Raw genomic sequence first — 23,615 nt, forward strand, 5'->3', positions numbered from 1 at the left:
AGCAGAAGACCCCAGGAGACCGCCAGGTGAGGGGACCTCCGGCAGCCATGCTGCATGATCGGACCGCCGCGGCAGCGCTGCGGGAGTTCCGATCATCCGTTCAAAGCACCGCACTGCCACAGACTCTGATCTGTATTGATGGGTTAATGGCAGACATCCGCGTGATCGCCATTATCGGCTAGCAGCCGGAACCTGCCGTGTATGACGTGCGCACCGTTCAGATGCTCGTGGTCATACACAGGACGTAAATGTACATCCTGGTGCGCGAAGTACCGCCAAACCAGGACTTACATTTACGTCCGTGGTGGTTAAGGGGTTAAAAAAGCTCTCTATCATGCCGTTCTTCTTGCTCACATAGTGAAATATCCCAGCAGGAGAAAGTGGGCAATTCCAAGCAGGCATGACATCACCGAAGCCTGCTGGGGGACCACTTGCACCCTCACATCGTTGTAGCGCTGTGGCGAACAGAAGACGTGAGGCTCTGTGCAGCGAAACACTTCCTGAGTTTGGTCTCCAGGCCAGGAGGAGGCCAAACTCACTGTATTAATTGTGGCAGGGAACAAAACAATTTTTTCTATTACATTTTTAACATACTTATGTTGATAATTTTAAAAGTAAGTGAATGGGAAAGTGTCTGCTAATTACACAAGGAACACTATATAAAATGTTTTATTTGGTGACAGGTACTAAGTTAATTAGCATATTGCAAGATTGTACTCTCTCTCTGGAACTGCTAAACCGATTGGGGTAAGGAATACATAATTTTATTTATAATCACCCACACTAACCACCTGTCTATTAAGGTTAGTGGGGTTGACTCATCTGTCAATTTTCCTTTGATCAATAGGTGGGGAGCTGTCTGCAACTGACAAAACCTTGTTATAATACAAGAGATATTACGGACAAAAGTTGATAAAATCTACAGTTTCGCTACAATTTGTCTTCCGCAGTCTTTCTATGTTGAATAGAACGGCCACTGACACTATTTTCTGAGTGGAATTCTGCTCCAGAGTTCCACTGCAGAAAATACAGTGCAGCAGTCTCCCACAGTTTTCCATAAGATCCTGGCTGCACCATTCCCACTTCTGAATTTTCACACCAGAAACTCTGGACTCTAGACTCCACCAAAACAAAATGAGTTTTGCCATTTATGGAGACTGTGCATTTCCAAGTGGTCCTAGCGTCGGCTCATTCTGGTGACGGCCACTACAGATTAAATCTCCACACAGAATATCTCCAGGTAAAGATTCTGTAGTGAGAATGATTCCTTAGACTACACAGGACCCCAGCTGAATGTGTTATATCATTTTTCTCTCATAACGTATATGGATCTGTAAAAAAAAATAATAATTCCAAAAACTTACTGAGGACTCTACTGGAGGAGATAAAATACCAAAGAGAGTGGATACTCTACGGCCAATTCCTGACAGCATTCCTTGACCTTGCTGCAAGAATCGTTGGTAGATCTTTCCAGAACCATCTGGCATTAACCGGACATGTTGGTTTTTTGAAGACGACAATATAAAACTGCCCGCCTGTAAATAAATAAGTAACAATTGCTTTAAATGGGCACAGAGTTTAAAAAAAAACTGACACGTTGTAGAGACATATTAATCAGTAGGGGTCTAAGTGTTCAGACCTCGAATGATGGCTAGAATATGGCTTTTTTTGTGTGTGTGACCTTAGCCATTCTCGTGACTGGGAGCAAGGGACAACAATGGGTCCCGGCGGCTCCCATTTACTATTTTGGGGGCCGCCGGGACCCGTTTTTTGACGGAAATAGCGGGAGAAAGACAGCTTTTGCAGTAATTTTTCTCCCACTATTCTCCCCGGCTCCCCTGATGCTTGTGACACTGCAGTTATGCCATTATGAAAGTAGCCTTAGCTGGGAGAAGAGCACGCTAAGACAAACTTACAATGAAAGCCTATGGGATTGTCTCAGTTAACACACACTTCTCTCCCTGGTCATTCGTCAGGGTTCGAACACTCAGACCCCGATCACAAAACACTTGACCCATCTATAGAACATGTGAAAAGTTCTTCAAAGTGACAAACTGAATAAAAGTGGAAAAAGTTCAAAGTGTAAGTGAAGACAAGGCTTGCACCAAACAGTAACACACAGCTAGGAAAAATCCCTAAAAAAATAAGAAGATTACTTGTTACCTTATCTAAAAGAATGGGGCTTGTGAAACTTTACACCCAGTAGTTATATACTGTAAACAGGCACGTCAGAATTCTAGGCAAGTACAGTGGTAACATAGTAACATAGTTCATGAGGTTGAAAAAAGACCAGAGTCCATCTAGTTCAACCTATATCCCTAATGAGTCCCTACTGAGTTGATCAGGGAGGAAGGCAAAAAACCCTCATACTAGAGGTAAAAATTCCTTCCGAACTCCAATTATGGCAGTCAGAATAAATCTCTGGATCAACATGCTGTCCCTAAATATCTAGTATACATGACCACCAATGATGTTATTCTCCAAAAATGCATCCAGACCCCCTTTGAACTCTTTTACAGAGTTCACCATGACCAGCTCTCACTGCTCTCATTCCAGTGTCTCACTGCTCTTACAGTAAAGAACCCCCGTCTGTGGTGGTGTAAAAACCTTCTTTCCTCTAAACGTAGAGGATGCCCCCTTGTTATAGATACAGTCCTGGTTATAAATAGATCATGGGAGAGATCTCTGTATTGCCCCCTGATATATTTATACATAGTTATTAGGTCGCCCCTAAGCCTTCTTTTTTCTAAAATAAATATCCCTAATTCTGCTAATCTTTCTGGGTACTGTAGTCCTCCCATTCCCCGTATTACTCTGGTTGCCCGTCTTTGAACCCTCTCCAGCTCCACTATATCTTTCTTGTACACTGGTGCCCAGTACTGTACACAGTATTCTATGTGTGGTCTGACTAGTGATTTGTACAGCGGTAGAATTATTGATGCACCCCATGATTTTATTTGACTTGGCAGCAGCTGCCCGACACTGGTCACTACAGCTAAATTTACTGTAAACTAAGACTCCTAAGTCCTTTTCCATGTCAGTCGTCCCAAGTGTTTTCCCATTTAATATATAACCCCGTCCCGGATTTTTTCCTCCCAATGTGTATTACCTTACATTTATCAGTGTTGAACCTCATCTGCCCAGGGGTGTGGAAATAAAAAAAAAAATAAAAAATACTTGTCCAAGGGACTAAAGCGGAACACAATCTACTTGTCCCTCAAGAAAATCCACTTGTCCCGATACGTAAATAAGGTCTTTATTAGTTTCTGCACTTTGCTTTTTTCCTCTACGCCCTATAACAGTCATAACACTTATTTTTCCATCTACAGACTCATATGAGGCTTGTTTTTTGCGGGGCGGTGTATACTTTGTAATGACACCTTTCATTTTTCCATAACTTATGCTCTGAAACAAAAAATTAATATTTGTGAGGTGAAATTTTTTTTTTTTTTTTTGCCATTCACCTTGTGGTCAAATTTACATATTATTTTGATACTTTACGTCAGCCTGATTACACAAATGCCAAACGTTAAATTTTTTATTTTTTTTTTACTTTTTAATTTAAAAAAAGAAACTCCCTGACCCTCTGACCCTTATAATATTTTTATTTTTCCGTATATTGGGCTGTAGGAGGCAAATTTTTTGGGCCCTAATATGCTGTTTGTATCGGTACCATTTTGGCATTGATCGGACTTTTTGAACATTTTTTTACTTAATTTTTTTCTGGGATATGATGTTATAAACATAAAAAAGCAATTCTGTGATTTTTTTTTTTTTTTACCTTAACGCCATTTACAATACGGTATATAAAATGTTATTTTTTAATAGTTCAGTCAATTATGCACGTGCCAATACCAAATATGTATATTTTTATTATGTTCACATAATTTTATATGGGAAAGGGGGGGGGGGGGGGGGGGTGATATGAACTTTTAGGGTATGTTCACACGGGCGGATTTCCGGGTTTCCCTCTGGTATTGGAAAGGGGGCAGGCTCTCATCAGCTGTCCGCAACAGATTTTCCGAGGCTGAATTTACGCTTCGAAAATCCGCCGCAAGCCCCATTGAAGTCAGAAGGGTCTGCGGCAGATTTTCCGCAGCGGAAAATCTGCTGCGGACAGCAGAGAAGAGACCACCCCCTTTCAAATACGTAGCGAGAAACCTGCAAATAAATCCGGCCGTGTGAATATACCTCCAACATGGAAGGGGTTAATGGGCGTTTTTAAACTTATTAAACTTTTTTTAACACTTTTTTTTTTTTTTTTTTTTTTTAGGAGGAATCATTTAGATTCCTCATACAGATAAATGCATTTCTATTGAACTCTGTTGATCTGTGTTCATTTGGTTGAGCCTGCTCAAGGCAGGCTCAATCAAATGCAGATCTATGGGGGCAGTCATGGATGCAGAGGAAAGCCCTCCGCCTACCTCCACAGGGGATCGCCCCCTGCGATCGCGCTTGGGGGGGTGGTTTGGGGGGCTGAACGATCCACCCCGCTAGACCACCAGGGATGGTTAAAAGATCCCTTTAGACACCGCCGTCAACTTTGACAGCGGTGATCTAAAAGGTTAATAGCCGGCCGTGGCGATCAATGCATGCCGGTCTATTAGCGGCGGCCCCCGGCATCTGAAATCAGCCGGGGGCTGCCGAATATGGAGCAGGCTCGAGTTAAGAGCCATATCCATACACCCTGAGGGCCAGTGTGAGGTACAGACTTGTGTCCCGTGCAAGTCTGCGCCCGCTCCTCCCGTCAGTCTACACTATACATCAGCGTTATAAAAATTGTGTAATTGTGTTTCATAGTTAATCAGATCCCGGGGTATTTGTGATTAGTATCTCATGAACTGAGGCACAAAAAAGAAAAAAAGGAAATATTTAAACAGCGTCACACATACTATTAGTCTGTACCAACAGGTTAGTGTGGGTGATGCTGATGTCCGATTTCTTTAAAGGGGTTTCTGAGCAAAAACCGCTTGTGATAAAAGTCTATAAAATCTTGCACACAATAACATCAAGACAAGGAAATTTCATCACCTCCCCCACTCCCTTTACAAAAACATTCCCCCTGTGCCATGTCATTTCCTCTTTATCTCCCCGGTAACACATCATTTGCCCCCTCTGATTCCCATACCACATAATTTCCCCCTTTATTACGCCATGTAACATGATTTCCTCCTTTCCTACTGACTTATCAGTGCAGGCAGCAACCACCGCTGCTCACTGATTCAAAGTAAGGCTGCACGATCTGGGGAAAATGTGCGATTGCGATTTTGGGCCTAAACATTGCGATATGCGATGCAATATAAGAAAAAAATGGTGAAATCCCCCCCCCATTTCATGCCCACCGCCTATTTCACATTTCCCCCTGGTCACATCCCCCCCCCCCCACCTTCTGTCACATCCCAGTTGTCACATCCCCCCCATCACATTCTGTCACATCCCCCCCCCCCCCATTCTGTCACATCCCCCCCCTTCTGTCACATCCCCCCATCACATTCCCCCTCCCCTTCTGTCACATCCCCCCCCCACCTTCTGTCACATCCCAGTTGTCACATGCCCCCCCCCCATCACATTCTGTCACATCCCCCTCCCCATTCTGTCACATCCCCCCCCCTTCTGTCACATCCCCCCATCACATTCCCCCTCCCCTTCTGTCACATCCCCCCATCACATTCCCCCCTCCCGTCCTGTCACCTTCTTGTACTGAAGCAATACACTGGGTTTCCCGGGCGGATTTCAAATCTTACACGGGACCCGGGAAACCTAGTATATTGCTGCAGTACAAGACCTTTCCCCATCAGCCAATTACTGGCTTCACACGTAACACCACTGCGGCCAGTGATTGGCTGAAAAGGGAAAGGTCCTACTGTCCTAAGAATAGAGGAAGGACCGGAGCTCACGTAGACTAATCTGCAGGGACCGGGACTAGGTGAGCAGAAGGTTTTTTGTTTGTTTGTTTTTTCTCCCTGCGCCCTTAGCTCAGTGTTTTTTCTAGCAGGGGGCCCTCCAGTTGTTGTGAAACTACTACTCCCAGCATGCCCGAACAGCCTTTGCCGGTCGGGGCATGCTAAGAGTTGTAGTTTTGCAACAATTGAAAGCCCACTGGTTGGGAAACACTGACTTAGTATTTAAATTAGTTTTTACCTGCTCTGGCCGGCCTCCACCACGGGAGCCAGCCCGAGCAGATAATCTCATGTTTTCCCAGGGGGCCGTATCGCCATATCGCAAAAAACTAAAATCGCGATTCGATTGCTTCTGCGATATATCGTGCAACCTTAATTCAAAGTGAGCAGCAACGGCTGCCAGCACAGACGAGCCCTTGCACTTGAGCCTGCTGGCCAGGTAAGATGCACAACAGGGGGTCAGAGTGAAGATATGGCAAAGGGTGTCTAAAAGGGGGGAGGATTTGACAGTGGAGGATTTAAGTGGCACAAGGGTGGGAGGGGGGCCTAAATGAAAAAGAAATACAGAAGTAGGAGACGGCTGTTTAAAAGGAGTACTCCAGGGAAATAAAATATATACCACCACACTAACTGGATATTCTCCCTATGAAAAATAGTTTTTTTCAATTCCACTGTGTGCACCATTTTCAAGGTGTCTGCCCAGTGGTACAGTACAGACTGCCAGATTTTTCTGGCCAAGTGCCTACTGCTGCCAGATGTATCTGGCCTACTACCTCCTGCTGTCATAAGTCTCTGCAAGACGTCTCGTCTACAATCTTTGCAGAGGATACTATACGCTAAAGCGGTGAACACTAGAGGAGGACAGTGCACTATTGCAAATGGATCTGGATAGGTTGTAGATTTGAGCTGAGAAGTGGCAGGTGAGGTTAAACACTGATAAATGTAAGGTAATGCACATGGGGAAGAAAAATCCGGGCTGGGATTATGTATTAAATGGGAGAACACTTGGGACGACTGACATAGAAAAGGACTTGGGAGTCTTAGTTAATAGTAAATTTAGCTGTAGTGACCAGTGTTGGGCAGCTGCTGCCAAGGCAAATAAAATCCAGGGGTGCCTCAATAGGGGCATAGATGCCCACAACAAGGAAATAATTCTACCACTACACAAATCACTAGTCAGACCACACATATACTGTGTACAGTACTGGGCACCAGTGTACAAGAAAGATATAGTGGAGCTGGAGAGGGTTCAAAGATGGGCAACCAGAGTAATACAGGGAATGGGAGGACTACAGTACCCAGAAAGATCATCAGAATTAGGGTTATTTAGTTTAGAAAAAAGAAGGCTTAGGGGAGACTTAACTATGTATAAATATATCAAGGGCAAGTACAGAGATCTCTCCCATGATCTATTTGTACCTAGGACTGTATCTATAACAAGAGGGTATCCTCTACGTCTAGAGGAAAAAAGTTTTCTACACCAGCACAGATGGGGGTTCTTTACTGTAAGAGCAGTGAGACTGGAATTCTCTGTCTGAGGAGGTGGTCATGGTTAACTTTGTAAATTAATTTAAAAGGGGTCTGGATGCATTTCTGGAGAGTAACAACATTACAGGTTATGGATACTAGATTTATAGGGACAGAAGGTTGATCCAGGGATTTATTCTGACTGCTATATTTGCAGTTGGGAAGGAATTTTTACCTCTAGTATGAGGGATTTTTGCCTTCCTTTGGATCAACTCAGTAGCGACTCATTAGGGTTATAGGTTAAACTTTATGGACTCTGGTCTTTTTTACTACGTAATATTTAGGGGTATATCCCATAGATCAGTGTTAATTAGAACTCCATCGCTTTATCGTGCTGACGCTGACTGGAGTGTTGAAGAACCAATCAGATGGTGAGGAAGCAGGCAAGGGCCCTCACGCCGTCCTCTCAGCTGATCCCAATCAGTTTCGCTGAGCTGCCGCGAGTGTATTTTCAGCATTTTAGACTCCGCGATAAACTTTGCCCGATCACCGGTGTTCGGCATTAGCCGCGGGTCCTGACTGATGACAGTAGCAGGGACCAACCGGATATGAAGCACACTCTGCTCTTGAGCTCGCTCCGTAAACCTGCTGCACCTTATATCTACAACGTAGGAAGTTAAGACATTAAATTGCATAGAGTAATGGCAACAATTCACCTATGGTTGCACACTTTCAGTAGTAATCAATAACTTGACCTGATGCTAAGACTCTAAAAGCAGAGAACCCCTATAAGTGGATGATGGGAGGTACACTTACCAACCATTGTGTTTAGAAGTAAGCCAAACTACAGTAACCTATGTAGAAAAACCTCAAAAGTCCAGGGCACCATTCTTAAGTCTCGTAGAACTGTATTTAGGTTCGCAACACAACTGAAGTGCTCAAAGCTGAAGCAATTTAGCTAGGCTAAACTGTACATTCGCTCAATGTACAAACTGTACATTCGCTCATAAGTGAGAAATCTCAAAATAAAGAAAATATTTAGCAACGTGCTGAAACTTTGCGTATAAACAGAAACAATTTGCAGCCTTATACAAGTTATGGCAAGAATACTTGTTTGCTTCTTAAATTCTAAAAAGATATCTTACCTTCACAGCAGTTAAAAATGAACAAACGGAAGCTCCAAATTCAACACAAGCTTCTGTGTAAAAGTCTTCATGTGCGAGATTTGGCCAGTAACGGACTAATCCTTCACCAGTAGCTGCCATAACTGCAACTAACTATGTAAGAAATGAAATTTTTCCATTAACACAAGATCAAAAAAACACAAATACAGAGCTTTGTTCTTCGTGGCTTTCTTTTAGTGGCGAAAAGAGTCTGAATGCTACCAAAAAGTGGTCACTATAGCTCATAAGTAGGCATCGACCGATCATCGGTTTGGCCGATATTATCGTCCGATATTCATGATTTTGGACATAATCGGTATCAGCATATTACCTTGCCGATGTGACGATAATGCAACGCCCCCCCCCCTCCTCCTCCCCTTCCCGGCCAAAGACCACCACCGCTGCCCCATTGCCTCCCCCATTCCTGATTTTATATTTACCTGTTCCCAGGGCCCGAGGTCCGCGCTACTTCTGGCTCCTGCGACAAGTGACGTCCTCAATGCCGCCGGAGCCAGAAGTAGCGCGGACCCCGGGAACAGGTAATTATAAAACCGGGGATGGGGAGGCGATGGGGCAGCAGCGGCAGTGGTTGGACTAGGGAGGACCCCAGGACAGGCAGGGGGAGGGAAGCGGCAGCATCTATCGGACTGAAAGGTCACAGATCATCTGTTTCGGCCCTAAAAAATAAAAATCGATATCGGTTGATCCCTACTCATAAGCAGGGGTGTTTTTTTTCCGCCTTACCCAGCTCAATACAGATTGATTCCATGTTGCCAGGGCTTCCAAAAAGTGGCAATGTAAAGGACTGCAGCTCCAACAAATCCTCCCCCTCTTAATGACAGTGGGGGAGATTTATCAAAACCTGTCCAGAGGAAAAACTGCTGCTAAAAGCAACCAGATTGCTTTCATTTTTGAAAAGGCATCTGCAAAATAAGAGAAGAGATCTGATTGGTTGCTATGGGCAACTCAACTTTTCTTCTGGACAGGTTTTGATAAATCTGCCCCATTTTTTTTTTGCAGTCGTATAGGCATGGCTGAGGGGTTTGTAATGCCCCGCCACCACACTGATCCTCTAGGTCAGTGGTGGGACCGCTATCTGGTAGATACAGAGGTCCTCAGCGCATGCACCCTTGGGCGCATGCACCAGCCCAGTGTGATTTTACAGAATTAACTTCTGCAAGCACTTTCTCCCTGCCTCTAGCACTGCTCAGGCACAGAGGTGTCAGACAGAGGAAGCAAGCACTTACAGGGAAATTGCTCCATCACCTGCCTGACACGCACATCCAGGGCATCAGGGGCACATGCGCTCAGGACCTCTATGTCTATAATACAAAACCCAGGGCCAAAGCCCGGGGTGAAACATCTCTGCTAGCACAACTTATTAGTTTATTATAAAAGTCCCCAAAATTAAAAGTAAAAAATTGCACTAAGGCAGGACAAGGTGAAATGAACTGTTATTGAACGGGGTAACACATTTATCAACGTGGTACTCCAGTTCACTGCTATTGGTAGCGCCTGCCTAAGTGTCTGATTTAAAACATGTTTCGCCATAACAGCGGTGTTTTCAAGAGGCATATAATGGCAGTGATCAGTGATACCAGTTATTTTCACATTGTCCTGCCTTAGTGCTATTTTTAACTTTTTTAATTTTGGAAATTTTTATAATAACTAATAAGTTACATTATAGGGGTGTGCTAGCAGAGGTGTGGTTCACCCTGGGCTTCGGCCCTAGGTTTTGTATTGTTGTAATTTTGGCCTCTAACCACCCTTTTGGGTCAATTAGTGGTGCCCTCTACGTCTATCACACAGCGGTCCCGGCGCCGACATAGTGGATAGGCTTAGGAAACTATTGCACACAGCAAAAAATATATGATTTTCAGTCTGATGAAGCATGGAAAAGCGCAGCCAAAAGGAATGGCAGCATTGCATTTGTTATCAACAGTACAATCATAGTAGTAGGTTGGGGAGTTTAAAAAAAAAAAAAATTGGTGACCATTGCGCTTTAACCTCTCTAACCAGTTTAAAGAAGAAAAAAAAAAAACATGGAAGGACATTTATGATCATTGCTTTGGTAAGAAAGTTCTGCAGTCTTTTTGCTTATGTGCGACATATTTATCATACTATCACAGAGGGTTGATAAATTTGGCTCACATAAGCAAAAACCAATAAATGACTTCAGAACAGCTTTGTAACCCCACCTCAAGTTGCAGCTGTGAAAAAAAAATGTGTGATATATATGTATATGTGTGTGACATTTTTTGCCACTTTTTTCCCTCTAAATGTACTTATCAGATCCGTATAACCTGTGAACTACCTCGGATTTGGTGGATGACGATGACCAGCTTTTTTTTTTGTTTAATATTAAATAAAATTGTTAACGAGGCCTTGTGGGGGAGAGTTTTTAAAATAAAATGTTATCAAAATTTTTTTTATTTTATTTACTTTATAATCTTAGTAGTGGAAGCCATCTTATAGACAGAGTCCATTACTAAGCCGGGGCTTAGCATTAGCCCCAAAAACAGCTATCGCTAACCCCAATTATTACCCCGGTACCCGCCGCCACAGGTGTGTCGGGAAGAGCCAGTACTAACAGGCCCAGAGCGTCAAAAATGATGCTCCTGTGCCTAGGCGGTAACAGGCTGGCGTTATTTAGGCTGGGGAAGGCAGTAACAATGGTCCTCGCCCACCCTGGTAAGGCTGGGTTTACATCACGTTTTTGCCACACTGTTTTCAATCCGTTAAAAAAAAATTAAAAAAAAAACACGTATGGAACAAAAATGGATGGAACAGTAAACCGTATGCGTTTTTAATGTATACTGTTTTTAAAAGTGCATACAGTTCTGTCAGTTTTCATAAACTGTTGGGTGGGGACTTTAGGATGCAAATGCGCATGTGCAGAGTAAAAACTGAATACCGTTTCCCGTATGGAACTGTATACGTGTGTTTCCCATTGACGTCCATGTAAAAAAAAAAAACGTATGCGGTTGCAGTACGGTTTTTAAACCGGCGTTAAAAACGCACATGTATACAGTTCCATACGGGAAACCGTATACGGTTTTTACTTTGCACCTGCGCATTTGCATCCTAAAGTCCCCACCAAACACCCCTCTATTTAAAAATGGACAAAATTATCAAAAACTTTTTTTTTTTTTGTTTTTTTTTAGAAAAACGGACAGAACCGTATGCACTTTTAAAAAACAGTATACAGTTTAAAAACGCATATGGTTTACTTTTTGCCATACGGTTTTCTTTGGAAAAACGGATTGAAAACAGTAAGGCAAAAACATGATGTAAATCCAGCCTTAAGCTGATTTGGCACATAGGAAGAATGAGGGCACTTATGAGTGTCTTTTGGGGTCTATGATGCTTTCATTTTGGGTCATTATATCAGCAGTCGGGATAGGGTTTGCAGCCGTCATAAAGAATTATTACGCTTGTGAGAAACTGGTCTTAAAGTGTTACTATTTTTTTTAAAAACACGTTTGGAATCTCATAGAAGACATATGAGTGGTAAGAACCCCATCAAATGATGAGTTAAAGTGCTTTGCTAACCCTCTTTCCTTGCTGCTGGTGATTGGCTTAAAGACCTCTCCCTGTTTGTCTCCAGTTTGGGTGTGGTCCTGCAGCTCAGTTCCACTGAAATGAATGGAGCCAAGTTGTAAAACCACACAACCAAAGTGGGGACAAACCGGGTTCAGTCTTTGAAAGAAAAAAAAAAAAAAAAAGCATGATTTTTTTTTATTACTGGAATACCCTTTAATAGAAGCCATCCCCTGCAGAGAGAAGCACCTAGCTGATTGTTTCTACATACACATTCTAGTGATCTGCCACAAACAAAACCCCGACCAATCAAAGCTTTAGACACATCACTATAACGTTAAAAGTTTTTTTTGCAATTGACAGTAATACTTTAACCCCTTAAGGACTGAGTCCTTTTTAACCTTAAGGACTGCTCTTTTTACTGCGCTTTTTTTTTTTTTTTTGCAATTCTGACCACTGTCACTTTATAAATTAGTAACTCTGGGATGCCATTACCGATTATTCCGAATCCGAGATTGTTTTTCCGTGACATATTCTACTTTAACTTAGTGGTAAATTTTCGCCGTTACTTGCATCCTTTCTTGGTGAAAAATCCCCAAATTTCATGAAAATTTAGCATTTTTCTAACTTTGAAACTCTTTGCATGTAAGGAAAATGGATATTGGAAGGAAATGGACATGTAAGGAAATGGACATGTAAGGAAAATGGAAAATAGATAATTTATCTACTTTATGTTGGAATCATAAAGTTGACATGTTTTTACTTTTGGAAGATATTAGAGGGCTTCAAAGTTCACCAGCAATTTTCCAATTTTTCACAAAACTTTCAAAATCTGATTTTTTCAGGGACCAGTTCAGTTTTGAAGTGGATTTAAGGGGTCTTCCTATTAGAAATGCCACATAAATGACCCCATTATAAAAACTGCACCTCCAAAGTATTCAAAATGACATTAAATAAGTGTTTTAACCCTTTGGGTGTTTCACAGGAATAGCAGAAAGGTAAAGAGCAAAATTCAAAATCTTTTTTACACTTGCATGTTCTTGTAGACCCTGTTTTTGAAATTTTACAAGGGGTAAAAAGGAGAAAAATCCCCCCAAAATTTGTAACGCAATTTCTCTCGAGTAAGGAAATACCTCATATGCGGATGTCAAGTGCTCTATGGGTGCACTACAAGGCTCAGAAGGGAAGGAGCGACAATTGGATTTTGGAGACAGTTTTTCTGAAATTGCTTTTTGGGGGGCATGTCGCATTTAGGAAGCCAGAAAAGCAAAAAAAAAAATGTATTAATTAAAAAAATAAACACAACATGGCATACTATTTCGGAAACTACACCCCTCAAGGAACTTAACAAGGGGTCCAGTGAGCCTTAAAACCCCACAGGTGTTTGACGACTTTTCTTTAAAGTTGGATGTGTAAATTAATTTATTTCACAAAAATGCAGATTTTCCCCCAAATTTTACATTTTTACAAGGGGTTATAGGAGAAAATGCCCCCCAAAATTTGTAACCCCATTTCTTCTGAGTATGGAAATACCCCATGTGTGGACATCAAGTGCACTGCGGGCGAACTACAATGCTCAGAAGAGAAGGAGTCACATTTGGCTTTAGCTGAAATGGTTTTTGGGGGGCATGTCGCATTTAGGAAGCCCCTATGGTGCCAGAACAGCAAGCAAAAAAAGAAAAAAAAAAACATATTGCATACTATTTTGGAAATTACACACCTCAAGGAACGTAACAAGTTCTACAGTAAGCCCCAACACCCCACAGGTGCTTCACAAATTTCCGCCAAAGTTGGACGTGAAAATGAAAAAATTACGGTAGATTTTTTTCACTAAAATGTTGGTTTTACAACAAATATCTCATTTTCACAATGGGTAATTGGAGAAAAAGCCTCCCAAAATGTGTAACCCCATTTCTTCTGAGTATGGAAATACCCCATATGTGGATGTAAAGTGCTCTGCAGGCAAACAATGCTCAGAAGAGAAGGAGCGCCATTGAGCTTTTGGTGAGAGAATTTGGTTGCAATAGGAGTCTTATGCCTTACGCATTTACAAAGCCCCCCGTGGTGCCAGAATAGTGGACCCCCCACATGTGACCCCATTTTGGAAACTACACCCTTGACAGAAGTTAATAAGGGGTGCATTGAGTATTTACACCCCACTGGCATTCGACAGATCTTTGGAACAGTGGGCTGTGCAAATGAAAAGTTAAATTTTTCATTTTCACGGACCACAGTTCCAAACATCTGTCAGACAACTGTGGGGTGTAAATGCTCACTGTACCCCTTATTACAATACTTGAGGGGTGTAGTTTCTAAAATGGGGTCACATGTGGTGGTGGGGGGGTCCATTGTTCTGGCATTATGGGGACTTTGTAAACACACATGCCCTTCAATTTCGGACAAATTCTCTCTCCAGAAGCCCAATGGCGCTCCTCTTCTTAGCATTGTAGTGTACCCGCAGAGCACTTTACATCCACATATGGGGTATGTTTTTACTCAGAAGAACTGGGGCTACAAATTTTGGGGGGCTTTTTCCCCTTGTGAAAATGAAAAATGTAGGGTAACACCAGCATTTTAGTGAAAAAAAAAAATGTTTTCTTCATTTTCACATCCAACTTTAACGAAAATTAGCAAAACACCTGTGGGGTGTTAAGGCTCACTATACCCCTTGTTACATTCAGTGAGGGGTGTAGTTTCCAAAATGGGTCACATCTGGGTATTGTTTTGAGTTTATGTCAGAATCGCTGTAAAATCTGCCACCCCTGTGCAAATCACCAATTTAGACTTCAAATGTACATGGCACGCTCTCACTTCTGAGCCATGTTGTGTGCCCGCAGAGCACTTCATGCCCACATATGGGGTAGTTCTGTACTCCAGCTTTTTTTACACTAACATGCTGGTGTAGACCCCAACTTAAACTTTTCATAAGTGGTAAAAGGAGAAAAAGCCCCCCAAAATTTGTAACGCAATTTCTCCCGAGTACGGAGATACCCCATTATGTGGCCCTAAACTGTTTCCTTGAAATACGACAGGGCTCCGAAGTTAGAGAGCGCCATGCGCATTTGAGGCCTAAATTGGGTATTTGAATCCGCCACAAATCCCAAACAGGGTGTCTCCAGCTGTTGCAAAACTCCCAGCATGCCTTGGCCGTCCGGCAATACTGCGAGTTGTTTGGTAAATATCCCACCGCCGCCACTGCCCAATTCCCTCTTCGTCCCCAGTTTTATAGTTACATGTGCCCTGGGGACTGCGGTCCTTCCTGCTTCGGCGGTCTCCTGATCTGCCACTGTGCGCTGGGTAATGACGAGTGACGTCCTCAACACGATGTCACACGTCAGTCAGTGCGCGGCGCACAGTGACAGATCAGGAGACTTGTAAACAGAAAAAAAAATTGTGAAAATCAGCTCATCACTTTAAGCCCAGAAGCTCAGCATTCAGTCCTCTAGCTGCACAGGAAAACATTACAGTCGACTTGCAATGACACCGATTAGAGAAACAGGAAATTCTACCACACGAACTAAAACTCAGCACTTTAGCTTAACAAAAATAAAAAAATATTAACCCCTTAAGGACTATGCGTTTCAGTTTTTGCATTTTCGATTTTTCCTTCTTACCTTTTAAAAATCATAACCCTTTCAATTTCCCACCTAAAAATCCATATGATGGCTTATTTTTTGAACCACTAATTCTACTTTGCAGTGACAGTCATTTTACCCAAAAATCTACAGCGAAACGGGAAGATAAATCATTGTGCAAGAAAAAAAATAAAAAACTTCATTTTGTAAATTTTGGGGGCTTCCATTTCTACGCAGTCCATTTTTGGTAAAAATGACACCTCATCTTTATTCTGTAGGTCCATACGGTCAAAACGATACCATACTCAGGTTTGATTTTGTCGTACTTCTGGAAAAAATCATAACTACATGCAGGAAAATGTATACGTTTAAAAATGTCCTCTTCTGACCCCTATAACTTTTTTTTCCTCATATAGGGAAGTATGAGGGCTAATTTTTTTGCGCCGTGATCTGAAGTTTTTATCGGTACCATTTTTGTTTTGATCGGATTTTTTGATTCATTAATTTTTTAATGGTATAATAAGTGACCAAAATACACTATTGGAATTTTTTTTACGTGTATGTCATTGACCGTGCGGGTTAACTTACTATATTTTCATAGTTTGGACATTTATGCACACGGCGATACAACAGGTTTATATTTATTTTTATTTACATTTTTTTTATGGGAAAAGGGGGGTGATTCTGACTTATTAGCAGTCATTCGGCGATCGGACACGCAGGAGGCAGGTAGAGATCCTCCTTGTGTCCTGCAAGCTGTTAAGGATGCTGTGATTTCACCCCGGCGGTCCCGAACAGCCCAACTGAGCTGCCGGGATGCTTTAGGTTTCACTTCAGACACGGTGGTCAACTTTGATCGCTGCGTCTGAAGGGTTAATACCAGGCATCACCGCGATCGGTGATGTCCGGTATTAGCCGTGGGTCCCGGCAGTTGATGGCCGCCGAGACCGACCAGATATGACGTGTTATATCACGGGAGCCGGCGCAGGACGTAAATATACGTCCTGCGTCATTAAGAAGTTAAGCTTTATTAGTAGTTATAAAATTCCATGATGGACTACAACATTAGTCGCAAAAGTAAGCTTTTCAGATGGGACAGTGGCAAATTAATCATACAGCTTGAGACACTGATTGTTCTGATGCAGTTTTACAATGTGCAACCGAAATGTACACTGTCTAATCAAACAGAATTAGTAAACCTAGCAAACATTTTTTTTCTCTTATTTTCTCTACATACAAAAAAAGTACCAATAAAGGCTGGGTTCATGCATACTATTTTGGTCATATCTAGTTAAAAACTAAGAGTGGGTCTAAAACAAAGAAAAAAAAAAGGGGGGCATATCATTACATTGTAGTTTTTCGCTTTGTCGCTTCCACTACTGTTTCTGTTTAAAAAATAAATTACAAAAGATTACGTGTTAACCAAGCCTATTTCAACATTTAACAGCTAGAAACAGAAAGAAGCAGAATAGTAATGTTATTAATAGCACTTACTTGTGTAGTTGCCGCATCACCAGCAGTTGATATGTCTACAAGATCTGCAGACCAAGGAAAATCACTTGGTGGGAGTTGTAGTTCTTTACAAGACATAGACTTATTTAAAAAAAAAAAAAAAAAAAAAATATTATTATTATTTTTTTTTTTTATATGTACTACTACTTCACTTGATTGATTGTTCTGCAGCTTACCTAAGGAAGAAATGTGACAGTGCCATGTTGAGTCCGATTGCCTTTTAAAAAGAGGTACCGTATATACTCGAGTATAAGCCGAGTTTTTCAGCACGATTTTTCGTGCTGAAAACAACCCCCTCGGCTTATACTCGAGTGAACTCCCCCACCCGCAGTGGTCTTCAACCTGCGGACCTCCAGAGGTTTCAAAACTACAACTCCCAGCAAGCCCGGGCAGCCATCGGCTGTCCGGGCTTGCTGGGAGTTGTAGTTTTGAAACCTCCGGAGGTCCGCAGGTTGAAGACCACTGCGGCCTTCAACATCATCCAGCCCCCTCTCACCCCCTTTAGTTCTGAGTACTCACCTCCGCTCGGCGCTGGTCCGGTCCTGCAGGGCTGTCCGGTAAGGAGGTGGTCCGGTGAGGAGGTGGTCCGGGCTGCTATCTTCACCGGGGAGGCCTCTTCTAAGCGCTTCGGGCCCGGCCTCAGAATAGTCACGTTGCCTTGACAACGACGCAGATGCGTCGTTGTCAAGGCAACGGCTCTATTCCGGGCCGGAAGCGCGGAGAAGAGGCGCCCCCGGTGAAGATAGCAGCCCGGACCACCTCCTCACCGGACCACCTCCTTACCGGACAGCCCTGCAGGACCGGACCAGCGCCGAGCGGAGGTGAGTACTCAGAACTAAAGGGGGTGAGAGGGGGCTGGATGATGTTGAAGGCCGCAGTGGTCTTCAACCTGCGGACCTCCGGAGGTTTCAAAACTACAACTCCCAGCAAGCCCGGACAGCCGATGGCTGCCCGGGCTTGCTGGGAGTTGTAGTTTTGAAACCTCTGGAGGTCCGCATGTTGAAGGCCGCAGTGGTCTTCAACCTGCGGACCTCCGGAGGTTTCAAAACTACAACTCCCAGCAAGCCCGGACAGCCGATGGCTGCCCGGGCTTGCTGGGATGATGACAAGGGGATGATGAAGGGGGGATGTGTGGGATAAGGGGATGTGTGGGATGATGACAAGGGGATGATGAAGGGGGGATGTGTGGGATGATGACAAGGGGATGATGAAGGGGGGATGTGTGGGATGATAAGGGGATGTGTGGGATGATGACAAGGGGATGATGAAGGGGGGATGTGTGGGATGATAAGGGGATGTGTGGGATGATAAGGGGATGTGTGGGATGATGACAAGGGGATGATGAAGGGGGGGATGTGTGGGATGATAAGGGGATGTGTGGGATGATGACAAGGGGATGATGAAGGGGGGATGTGTGGGATGATGACAAGGGGATGATGAGGATGTTAATGACGGGTCTGGATGATGACAGGGGGGGATGAGGTATTTCCCACCCTAGGCTTATACTCGAGTCAATAACTTTTCCTGGGATTTTGGGTTGAAATTAGGGGTCTCGGCTTATACTCGGGTCGGCTTATACTCGAGTATATACGGTATTCCACTGGCCATTTAGTTCCTAACGATGTGCGCGCTCTGCCACGCCCCTTCATGACATCAGGCCATGCCCCCTCAATGCAGAACTATGGGAGGTGGCATGGCCACGATGCCCCCTCCCATAGACTTACTTGGAGCATAGCCAACCCTCGCAGCGAGCACACAGTGTTCGTAACTAAATGTTCCAAACGCAGCTGGCAAGTGAAGTACGCATTTAATATGACACACGCTACTAATCCCAGGTCATAAAGGTCATAAAAGGGTTCTCCGGTGGTTAGACATCTTATCATCTACTTTAACATACTGGTAAATTTTCGTTGTTACTTGCATCCTTTTCTTGGTGAAAAATCCCCAGATTATATGAAAATTTAGAAAATGTAGCATTTTTCTTTCTTTGAAAATTTCTGCTTGTAAGGAAAATGTATATTCCAAATGAATAATATATTGATTCACATATACAATATGTCTACTTTATGTTTGCTTCATAAAGTTGACATGTTTTTACTTTTTGAAGACATTAGAGGGCTTCAAAGTTCAGCAGCAATTTTCAAAATCTTCATGAAAAATAAAAAAACTTAATTTTTCAGGGACCAGTTAAGTTTGAAGTGGATTTGAGGGGCTTTTCTGTGAGAAGTACCCCATAAATGACCCCATTATAGAAACTGCACCCCTTAAAGTATTCAAAATGACATTCAGAAAGTTTAACTCTTTAGGTGTTTCACAGGAATAGCCGCGAAGTGAAGTAGAAAATTAAAAATTTCATTTTTTACACTCGCATGTTCTTGTAGAGCTATCTTTTTAATTTTTACAAGGGGTAAAAGGAGAGAAATCCCCCCAAAATTCATAACCCAATTTCTCTTGAGTAAGGAAATACCTCATATGTGTATATAAAGTGCTCTGTGGGTGCACTAGAGGGCTCAGAAAGGAAGGGGCAACAATGGGATTTTGGAGAGTGAATTTTGCTGAAATGGTATTTGGGGGGCATGTCGCATTTGAGAAGCCCCTATGGTGCCAGAATGGCAAAAAATAAAACACACATGGCATAATATTTTGGAAACGACATCCCTCAAGGAACATAAGGGATACAGTGAGCCTTAACACCCCACAGGTGTTTGACGACTTTGTTAAAGTCAGATGCGTAGATTGAAATTTAATTATTTTTTCCCTAAAATGCAGTTTTTTCCCCAAATTTGACTTTTTTACAAGGGGTAATAGAAGAAATGGGGTTACAAATTTTGGGGCATTTTCTCCTGAGTATGGAAATACCCCATGTGTGGATTTAAAGTGCTCTGTGGGCGAACTACAATGTTTTTTTTTTTGCGTTTATGTCAGAACCGCTGTAAAATAAGCCACCCCTGTGCAAATCAGCAATTTAGGCCTCACATTTACATAGTGCGCTCTCACTCCTGAGCCCTGTTCTGTGCCCACAGAGCATTTGACGCCCACATATGGGGTATTTTCGTACTCAGGAGAAATTGTGTTACAAATTTTGGGGATCTTTTTTCCCCTTCACCTCGTGAATTTTTTTTTTTTTCCAATGACATTTAAGTGTAGACCCCAACTTTACCTTTTCATAAGGGGTAAAAGGAGAAAAAGCCCCCCAAAATTTGATAGGCAATTTCTCCTAAGTATGGAAATACCCCATATGTGGCACTAAATTGTTGCCTTGAAATATGACAGGGCTCCGAATTGAGAGCGCGATGCGCATTTGAGTAATAAATTAGAGATTTGCATAGGGACAGACCCGGATGCAAGAATTACACTTGCCTCAGATAAACAGGGTGCCTCAGGCTGTTGCAAAACTCCCAGTATGCCTGGACAGTCAATGGGAGGAGTTTTTTTGCAAAAGCTGGAGGCTCTGTTTTGGAAACTGTGCCGTACAAGACGTTTTTCATTTTTATTGGGGTGGGAGGGTGTGTAACTGTGTAAGGGTATATGTGTATATGTATATGCAGTGTTTTACCCTTTATTTTGTATAGGTGGTGTTTTTAGGGTGCATTCACACAGGCGGGTTTACAGCGAGTATCCCGTTGGGAGTTTGAGCTGCAGCGGAACATTTGCTGCATCTCAAACTTGCAGCAAGAACCTCGCTGTAAACTCGCCCATGTGAATGTACCCTGTACATTCAAATGGGGAGGCAAACCACCAGCTGTTGCAAAACTACAACTCCCAGCATGTACAGTCTATCAATGAATGCTGGGAGTTGTTTGCAACAGCTGGAGGCACACTGGTAGCGAAACACTGAGTTAGGTAACAAACTGTGTTTCGCAACCTGTGTGCTTTCAACAGTTGCAAAGATACAACTCTCAGCATACACTTACAGCCAAAGGGCATTCTGGGGAGGAATGATTTCAGCAGGCATCCCAGTCCGGTCCCTGCCCAGCAAGCAGCAGGGAATAGAAATACTCAGGGCGTAAGCCCTGAGTCCTGAAGGATTGGGAATGCAGGGAGTATGCAACCCCAAGAGTTTAAATAAGTAGTCCAGTATCAAAAAAAAAATAATTTAAAAATTAAAAATAAAACAAAAACACACTTGTCGACCATGGCACATAGTTATTGCCAAGAGAGCCCTTCATGCATCTCTATGGGAGAGCTGGTGAGGTGTCCCAGTAGTTGGCAGCCTGCAATCAGGCACTTATATCCACTGGATATGTAAAATTTTTGTTTCAAGGAGCACCCCTTTAAAGACATAAAATCCTACATTCATATAATCTTACGTGATTATAATTGTAAGATGCATTGAACCCTATAAGAGGATTTACCTTTGCAGACGAAGACTGGCTAATTTTCCAAATTATAATATGATCACTGCATACCAACCAGGCCCATCCAAGTTCATGAATCTTCACCATTAGAGTATCATCGACTAAAAAAAAATAAAAAATAAAAGTACAATATGAAAAATTGAGAAAAGAAAATATACTGAAAAGCAATTATAACATGCCATATTCTGTCACAAAGACAACAACAAATTACACAGAACCTACTGCTGCTTAGGCTTAGTAGCCTATGATATATAACCGTTAGCAGTACAACACCCACTAAATCATATGCTACTGCTTATGAAGTAGTACAGTGATATATATATATATATATATATATATATACACATACATACATACACACAAACCCCGTATATCTATATATCCACCTCAGGAGAAACTGAAGAGTTCAAAATACAGGCAAGAGACATGAGAGAGAGACAGACAGAGACTACCCATATTTCACAAGGACAACAGCTTACAAGGAGGCTTTAGCCACACCACTCAAGAACCTTTTGACAGCAAGACCTTGTGATTTATCTACAGGTCTAGTCAGGCAAAGAAACTTTGATAAGGTGGTAGGTCTAAAAATTGTTAGCTTTATCAGAAGCATTTGGTGACAGAACCCAGATAATGTTACAATGGGGCTGCAGCCTTGGGGACCTACTGGTCCAGAGTCACACGGACCTAATTTGACAGCTACAACACTACTAGGAAAAACTTCCCCTATCCCGGGGCTGTTCGGGGGCAGGGGTGGTGGGGTTACCATTTTGGTTACAACTGTGGACAGTGCAAGGCATGAGAGTTTGATGGATTTTTAATCAAACTACAGACTTAGACTAATGGTCTTAAGCAGATAATTTATAGCTGCTTTTAATAGATTTTAGCTAGATTGGCAGTCAGGGAGGACTGTAGTCAGTTTGTAAGAAGTTGCCTTGTTGCTTAGGGACTATTTGGGTCAAGTAGGAGATTCCAGAGTGGGATTGCTCTTTTTAGGCATGACCACGTCGCCTTGGCCAAATACCTTTATACCTACATCACAGATATATGAATCTACTCTTCAGCAAGCGCTTTGCAGAGCAGATATGATTAGACATCAGCACAGATTGCAGCGAGCAATAGAAGCCAGACACTTCCTGCGCTGCCTACAGATGCGGGTAAAGGTTGGCTGTTCGTGAGACTACCGGACCAGCTAACCTAAAGTACTAGCCTTGAGCTAGAACTTAGGTAGTGGTAGTTTATTCCTTCTCTTCCAAACAGCTGCTGAAAACTAGATTTACAGGGACCATAAAGAATCCAGCAGTTGGATTTTAACATGGAATTTTAGAAAACTTTCACGTGAGTGGCTTAAATGCTTGGTGTAGTATTTTGTCATTCTTTGCATTCCAGGAACAAAAACTATGGTGACCGATGATGCACAGTGAAGTTATGCAGCACTTATGTTGATGTAGTGTACATTAGACAGAGGTTCAGAGCAAAGAGCTTCCCAGTTATTCTAGAACATTTTATTTTTAACCATCAAACAAAGAAGCTTTATTTGCAAGCCATAAGATACAAACAGGAAATATAAACAGTAACAGAACTAGGTCTCATGACCTATAAAAAACAGATACCATAAGGTACATCTGACAAAGGTCAATGTGCTTAAGTATAATATAGGCAGAAATATGTATTGAAGAGAGCCTGATCAGCACAGAAGCACAAAAAAATATAACAAAGCATATGTACAGGAGTTGGCCACCTCCACCAACCTAGATAAAAAATAAACCCATCACGTGTGAGATACATACTAGTATGCCAATCAGTATAAGGACAGGCAATGTCTCACTAGGACAATGAGGAGAGAAATCCATGGTTCCCAAGCTAAATGAAAGTGTTCAACCTGATCTTCTCGAATGGCCGTCAACTTTTCATTTATCATAATAGAGTCAACTATATCAATCACCCTTGAGAAAACTAGGTCAGTTTTTTTCCCATTGAGGTAACAATATATATCCAGGATGCTAACAGTATGTATTATGACAACTTAAATACACAGAGGGGTTTGTAACCCTTCTAGTTTTGTAACCCAGGAGGCAATAAGCTGGTGTACGAGGAACACTA

General features: G+C 42.5%; 1 protein-coding gene across 3 annotated transcripts in view; it reads right to left on the reverse strand.

Moving 5' to 3' along the window:
* The window catches only part of NUP133 (nucleoporin 133), a 397,333-nt gene that overhangs the window by 331,453 nt on the left and 42,265 nt on the right, over positions 1–23,615 (reverse strand). For all 3 annotated transcript variants that reach the window (XR_008891412.1, XM_056566853.1, XM_056566852.1), the window contains exons 3-6: positions 21,513–21,616; positions 17,140–17,238; positions 8,513–8,644; positions 1,365–1,535 (exon numbers count right to left, since the gene is read on the reverse strand). Coding sequence is in view for 2 of the 3 variants with exons in the window: in XM_056566853.1 (XP_056422828.1) it covers positions 1,365–1,535; positions 8,513–8,644; positions 17,140–17,238; positions 21,513–21,616 (506 nt within the window). In the remaining variant the exon portion in view is untranslated. The remainder of the gene's footprint in view (positions 1–1,364; positions 1,536–8,512; positions 8,645–17,139; positions 17,239–21,512; positions 21,617–23,615) is intronic.

Source organism: Hyla sarda, chromosome 3, assembly GCF_029499605.1.
Source record: "Hyla sarda isolate aHylSar1 chromosome 3, aHylSar1.hap1, whole genome shotgun sequence".
NCBI lineage: Eukaryota > Metazoa > Chordata > Amphibia > Anura > Hylidae > Hyla > Hyla sarda.